The 7,885-nt window shown below is 33.2% G+C and overlaps 1 protein-coding gene across 1 annotated transcript; it reads right to left on the reverse strand.

The window, feature by feature from the left end:
- Nucleotides 1-5,044: 5,044 nt before the first annotated feature.
- Nucleotides 5,045-6,993, reverse strand: LOC105126725 (myb-related protein Myb4-like). Its single transcript, XM_011027681.1, has 3 exons — nt 6,727-6,993; nt 6,295-6,424; nt 5,045-5,604 (listed from the first exon to the last, which is right to left on the reverse strand). Exons 1-3 carry the CDS (start codon nt 6,857-6,859, stop codon nt 5,049-5,051), a joined length of 819 nt encoding a protein of 272 aa, XP_011025983.1. The 5' UTR covers nt 6,860-6,993; the 3' UTR covers nt 5,045-5,048.
- Nucleotides 6,994-7,885: the final 892 nt, after the last annotated feature.

The raw sequence follows: 7,885 nt of genomic DNA on the forward strand, positions 1-7,885 counted from the left end.
CTTTTCTTGTTCATCCCCTTTTCCTTCTTTCGTTCATGTCTTGCCTGAATCTGAGGCTTCCGCCAGCCAAGAAGGCATGGAAGAGCTTCACATCCAAATTCCAAAGAAAACTCCACAAACTCAACATGTCCAAATCTATCAAGAAATCAAAATATAGAACCAACAATATTATTAACAAAACGTTTAATCATAAACGTGATGAAAAAAGAAAGAGGCCTGCATGCCAACGTCGTGCACTTCCTTTCAAACAACGTAGCAGCCGCTTTGGCCATGCACACAAACAATTAGCACCTGTATATATTGTTAAGCTCTTTCGAGGGCCTGTAAGTGCTAGTGAGTTGGTGGCAAAGTTTCCGCCAACTACAAGGACTATGAAGATTCTTGATCATCAGGCTGCGACAACAGTAGAGCCAGGAGGAACGAGCATGGGATTAGATGAGATCATGAGAGGGGAAAGAGGCTGCACGGCGGATGATATGTGGGAGTCATTGGGATTTGCGTCTCCCCAGATGCAAGGAATAGATGAAAGAGCTGAGCAGTTCATTACGACATTCAGGGAAGAGATGGAGATTCAGGAAACGATTGAACGAGGTTTATAGCCTTGTTAGTTCATATAATTAAGGAACCTTCTCAACAAGATTTTGCTTTCTTTTGTTTGCAGTTGCTAGAAATATTGATTAAAAGATCCGGTACGTAGACATATATATATATACACTGATCAGGGGTTTGGAGGCTTGGTTATGCAAGATTATGTACATGTGAAGTATTGCTTATGCTGAGGTTTTTTCAAGGTAGATGACTGGGCTGGAACGTTGAAAATAAGTTGTTGGGTCTGAAGATCACAAACTTCTGGGGAAAAAAAAACTCCTCGTGGAGGCTCTCCAATGCTTGAGTTAATAAAGCATTAATGAAGAGAAATCTCAAGAGATTATGTTATGTATCTATGTTCGCTTTATATTTATTGTGTGTAGATGAAGATGGCCAATTTGTTGAAGATCTATAATGAATTAAACTTCTTCTCTACCTTGAGGTTCATGGATGCATATTTATAACTATAAACCCTGTCCATTTGCATGATGCTGATGAGAGTAAAAACAAAACAATTGTGACCCCTAAGCGGATAGTAATTATTTAGATTTATAGTCACTGATGGATAATGCTATTATATTAGAAGAAAACGATCTTATCAATTGCTAACTGAGCCTAAACATGTTAACCTTCGCAAATTGGGAAATGGTTCAGCGAAACCACGCGTTTTGGACAGCTCCCTTTCGTCAAGGCAGTTTGGGCTTACGCTCTTTAGCCCTGTGGGATTCGGAAATCCAATCTTGAACCCCCAGCCATTCTTAATAGGGACACAAAACATGAGCTGCTCGGCTTGGGCCAAACTTATGTCCCATTAGGTTTGGTTAAATTAGAAATCCAATCTTAGATTTCCATTTAAGAATATATATATATATATATATATACATATATATATATATACACACACACACAATTTAGTAGTTAAACTAAATTTCTCGTGTTTTTCTAAAAAAATAAAAATGATTTGCATATAAAAGCACTCCTGACCATTACGAAAATGATGGTTCCAAGTTTTTGAAATGGCTTGTCTATAACCAACAAATTAGAAGCACGAAAGAGGCATCCTCTAGTGCCACACAATTTTCATCCATATAGTTGTTTTACTATTTCTTTGACAATAGAGGTCAGCAGATCCCATGCCTCTTTCTTAAATTTAATTCGGTTTCGGGGTATCAATTATTATTTTTAATTAAAATAATATATTTTGGTTTCCAAAGCTTTCAGAATATATCATTTCGGGGTTGCATTATATGTTGGCGTACACACACACACATATATATATATAAAATTCAAAATATTGATATAATTTCAATTCAAATTCAAAAATAAAATTATGTAATTTAAATTTTAAACACAATTAACTTGACGGATTTAAAAACAACCTGAATAAGTGATAAAAATATTATTTGACTAAAAAAATTTAAGATAAGATCTTTTTTTAAAAAAAACATTATTGAGACGAGGACATATTAAGTTTATTTGGGTTGACTTTCTAAATTCATAACCTTATTTATGAGACCATAATAACCATAAATAAAAAAAATTAAAATAAATTATGAAACTCAATTACTAATAAATTTATTGTTGAATGATAAAATTAATAAAAAAATTCAATCTAAAAAAACATAATAAAATGATATTTCTAAACAAAATGATATTTCTAAACAAAATTATGAATTTAATCAAAATTATAAAAATTTCATTGACAGTCTTGCAAAGCTTTTCTAAACTTCGATTATTTTAAAATTTTAACATGAGATATAATAATATGAAAAGAAATTCCTCATAAAAATTTATCCAGATGCAATGGTCAGCTTAAGAAATATATGATTGATACTGTAAATCTTAATAATATTTATATAAAAAAAATATTTAGTTGAAATGAAACTAAAACATTTCAACTAGAATTTAGGTGGAATTTTCAAAACAAGCGGAGATTCTAAGCGAGAAGAAATCTATTCTGGTTTGTTCTGTTTTTTAAATTGAAACGAGATATACCGGTCATTCTAAATGGAACAAAATAGAATTGACAACATTTGCAATTTTAATGTTTAAATAAATTTTTTTTTATGAGTTTAAAAATTAATAAAAAAATATTTTTCAAACTAACATGGAGGTTATACTTTTAAAATAGTCTAATAATTTATTTCTTTTAGTTTTGATTATGTATAAAGATAAAACTTTTGAAAAAACTTTTATAAATCAAGTTTTTTCCAAACAATAATGGATTGGAATGTGGATGTTACCTATAAAATAATCCCCAGATACTAAAGTTAGTTTAAGATTTGTTTTTTGTTAAATGATTTTATTTGATGTTACATGTTTTTTTTACCTTAAAAATATGTAAAACATTTAAATATGAGCTTAAATTTTTTTTTTGTTTTGAGTGGATTTCAAGTTTAGGGAGGTTGTTTATGTTTTTCATGATGAGTTGGTTTAATAAAATATCTAGGATGTTATATATGTGTTTTGAGTCAAAATTAAGTTTAAAATAAGTTTTTAGATAAAAAATTAAGAATTTTATTTTTCCAGTCATCATGATAGTTGAATTCTAATGATAAACAAACAAAACATTATTTTTTTATACATGGGATAATAACATGTTATTTTCCTTATTAAATTTAATATATATATATATAGGCTCTCATGGAGGTCATTGCTTCGTTAAGCTAGATATTAGTTTTGACTTGATTTTTTTAAAATAAAATTAATTTTTAAAAAAATAATTTTTAGATTTATATTTTATAATAATTTTTTTAATAATATTAGATGCGTTTTTAAATAATAATGTATAGTTCGTGTTCTCTTAATTTTATATATAGAAATATGGCAGAGAAAGAACCAATAAACTATTAATTTCTATGGCTTGTCATTAGCACCGGACCAGGACAGCCATCTCCATTCCTTCCGGCCAAGTATCCCGGCCGGCTCGGGATAGTATCAATCATCGCTCAATTCCGGAAAAGTCTACTTGTTTCTGTGGTTTGCAACTTTGCATGCCACCCCGATTTTTTTATCGCAGGTCAAGTGCAGCTACAAGCCTGCGAGTTAGCACAGGACCAGCCCCACACCCACCACCACCCCCGCCGCTCTGCATAGGATCAATCATTGCTCAATTCCGGAAAAAAGTACTTGTTTCTGTGGTTTGCATCCCACCCCTGTTAGGAATGAGCCCACACAGCAGTGGACGTCACACTAGGCTAGTTTTGTGTTTAGTAACATAGCTCCATCATCCATTAGAAGCTAATAATCTGCAAAATGGCCCTTAAAATAGGCTAGATAATGTTTCACCACTTGTGCCCGTGTCTCTACGCAATTTGATGTGTTTCATGGGGTACACAAACAAGCCTCGTGAGACACAAGTAAAAGAGAGTTCTTACAACACTGAATATTTCTCCTCCCACTTTGTTCATGTTTATTTACTTCACTCCCCATTTCTACACATTACATCAAGCATATTCTACACATTATATCTAGCATTCAAGGCAATATATTTTCTTAGGTATCAGAAAGTTTAACGTAAAGGATTTTTTTTGTAAGAATTTGTGGATTACCCACCCAGTTCTTCTTTGGCAACTCTCAAAGCTCACCACATCATCTCCAACCCTCCTAGCTTAATCAATCTTTTGTGAAAAGGTCTAAATATCTCTTGAAGCTAGCTTCAAGCTTTTCCACAAGTACCCTTTTCAAGATTTGAATTAATTTTCAATATAGGATTAAGTTAAGATCTGACAAAAGGGCAGTCCTTCATTGTAGAATTCAAAATCCGTGACAACTTGTTGAAACCACAAGAATCTAACATCGTTCAAGACCGGGGGTTTTCATTATGTATAATTCTGTCTTGGCTCAGTAAGTGTTAACTTAGTTGGAAACTTCATGGAAGATCACCATGCTTATACTTTAGGTTGCGATATATTTACTCATGATCAGAGGAGAGTGGGATTTTTTTCTTTGAATTAACTTAAAATAGAGTGTATCTCATTAATTACATCGTAATCTCAGGGAGTTGGTTTAAGTGATTAGGAAAAGATTCATTCAGCTCGAGTTCAATTAATAATCTGTTGATAAAATGATTAAAGGATAGCAAATTCCTTGCTTTCCCTGAAGAGCAAGCCTCATTATGCTTGGTTTTGCTCGGTTTTATTTACCGGCAACAGCAAGATTTTTGAAGTACAATGTTAATCCTCAATTTCGAACCAGTCAAGATGATTATGCTTATACATTTTCTCTTCCAGTTTTCCTTGCTTGGAAAAAGATTGCATGCTGGAGAAACGAACTTCTGGTTCACAAACGGGACAGTTTTGCGGAGTATATGTGCTCTTCCTTTCTTTTATTGTTATTATTATTATTCTATAATATTTTTGTCTTCCTTCTAAACAGTCAACAAACTGGACAGAAACAATCCATGATCATCTGCCATCTAACTAAACATATATAAAAGGAGGAAAAAAGGTTACAATTGTTCAAATTTCTAGTAAATCTAGTGATCCCCCAGCTCTAGTGAATAGGTCGTGCCAATATTCAGTGCTATCATACATATTTGAATTAGTGGCATAGACTTGTTCCACCTCAATTACTAGTGGAGAAAATGGAAATTGAAGTTGTTGCTCGGTGCCAATGGCCGAAAAATCACTCACACTTGAATTATCAGCAGACAATACTTCTGACCAAAAATTCTCATCCATTTCAGGAAAATCATCCGACGACTCGATCTTCATGCACATGTTATTACTGGTATCAATATCACCTGTGATCAAAGAGGAGGTGTCACTTGAACATTGTTGCGGTGAGATTGGTCTATGTTCCTCGGTCTGATCAGATCCTGCTGCAAGATTTGATGAATCGACTAATTCTTGATCTGTCTTTAATTCGTGATCAAGTCTAGACATATCAACGGATCTTCCCTTGATTTCTGTTGTGACAAGATTTTTCTTCAGTCTTTTTTTCAAGTGGGTGTGCCAAACATTTTTAATTTCGTTGTCCGTGCGCCCCGGTAATCTTGCTGCAATTGCAGACCATCTGAATAGAAAAAAAGAAAAGAAAATCATGTCAAGATATGCACTAACCTTTATTTTGATCCTCTCTGATTTGCAGAATTTAAAATGCTAAATGAGTTGTTGGCACGTATCATGTCACATGAATGATTACTATTTTGTCCATTAACCAAAGCGTGCCAATCTTGTTTGAGAGTGCTTCAACTTGAAAAAAGTGTTTTTTTTTTTTTTTTGCATACGCTAATGGAAACTGCTAGGAATCTGTTCAGACACACATGTTTCTGATACAACCATGAAAAAAAAAATGACATGTTGGTCAATCACATGAGGGAAAAAAAAAAAAACTTTAAAATGACAAGTTGAGTTTTTTGTTTTTCTAGTTTTTGGTCTAGGGGATATTGTGGAGTGGCGGCTAAAATGACAGGTCCTTTAATCACATGAGAAATAAGTGTTTTCTGCCTAGCCTATCTCCCGTCTCCATACGAGGCACTAAGTATCAATTCTATGTTCTTCAGCTCTAGAACAATGCCCCATTATTAAATCTTAACCTTAATTTAATGATATTTGCTTCCTTCTGGCGAAGCTGTCCTATCCTTCCCTTGGCTGAATGGCTTGCCTACAGCCTAACTTAGCATTAAATGTGTCTGTGTTGTCAATATTATACCATGTAAATTATGATAAACAGTAGTTTGACTGAAATGCTAACATTGCATACCTATTTCCCAACATCTCATGCAATTTGATGATGGTATCCTCTTCTTCCCTGCTGAAATTTCCTCGTTTGATGTCGGGCCTCAAGTAATTTATCCATCGGAGCCTGCAGCTCTTTCCACACCTCAGTAAACCTGAAAAGGGAGTGAAAAGAGAACTGATTCAAAACCAAAACATTATGCAGTTCTTGTAATTCCCAAAACTTTCAGATGATCAATTTTACTTAGTAATCCATGCAATTGCTTAGAATTCACTTCAGAAGTTCTAACTGATCTTGTAATTAAAGCACAAAAAACAGGATCACCTACTTGTGAAATTCCAACTTCAAATCACAAACATGTGTGGCAGAATCTTCATTTTATTCTTAGTACTAATGAGTAATGAATATCTGCTTTGAACAGGCAATTTTTGTTTGAAAGCGATGTGTATAAATTACCAGCTTGTTTGGGAAGTGCACGCCAATTTCCATGGCCGTGAAGTTGAATGTAATTGATGAGAATCTGATCTTCCTCAGCAGTCCATGGACCTTTCTTCAACCCCATTTTCTCACAGCATGGAGCTCTCACCATTTTTTATACCTCAGAGGTTGAAAGAATGGCTAGTTCTGTGCAAAGAAATGAAAGAAGCTAGTTCTGTGCAAAGAAATGAAAGAAACTAAATGCTTAAAATATGAAGCAAGACCAGAGGTAGTGGGTGTTTATATATATAGGATGACAAGGGCATGCGTGTGTGTATGTGTGTGTGTGTGTGTGTGTGTGTGTGTGTAATATTCTACAAAGTACACCCCATCCATTCTTTTCGAAGGAAATATCAGCCCGCAATTTCTAGGAAATATCTCTCTCTAGTGTTGTGCAGCTATTTGGTTCGCAGAATGGTCAAATAAAAACGTGGTCATTTGCTTTAAACGGATGTGAACATGGTGGCTATGTGCAAGAGCAAGCATAAACGTGGGATGCAGATGAGCTCAAATTATTGAAGGCCAAATAATTTCACTCGGAAGGCATTAATTTTCAATCGTTGAAACTTTGAAATTTTCAATAGAAAGTTTTGGATGGATCAAGTTATTGTCATAAACTCTTCGAGGAATTGGTTGGAGATATAGAGATTGTTAAGGAAAAACTATCAAACTCCGAAACGTCTTGCGCCATTGAAAGAATAAAGGCCACTTTTTGTGGTAAAGACAAGAATTTTGCGTATTTCAGAATTCTCTCATAAAAGTTTTGGAAAAATAATAGGTAGAAAAGTATAAGAGAAATAACATAATTGATTACAACTACTATTGAGATCGAATAGCAGTTCAACGTAACTATTATTAGAAATAACAAGTTGTTTAAAAATTATATCTCTTTTAACTTAATTAATATGTAAAACAATCAATCTAAAATTTTATAAAAATTTAATGATAAAAAAAATAAAATTAAAGATCTAATGGCTAAGAAAGAATATGTCATTGGATACATATTGAAATTTTATTTTAGACATATTTAATATTATTAAAAAGATCTTGATAAGATGATTTTAATCACATCTTGAAAATCCATAAAAAAAATAATTATAATTTATTAGGGGTTTTTTTCAAAGCTAATTTAGGATTA

The sequence above is a fragment of the Populus euphratica genome, unplaced genomic scaffold (genome assembly GCF_000495115.2).
Source record: "Populus euphratica unplaced genomic scaffold, PopEup_1.0 scaffold30.1, whole genome shotgun sequence".
NCBI classification, from domain to species: domain Eukaryota; kingdom Viridiplantae; phylum Streptophyta; class Magnoliopsida; order Malpighiales; family Salicaceae; genus Populus; species Populus euphratica.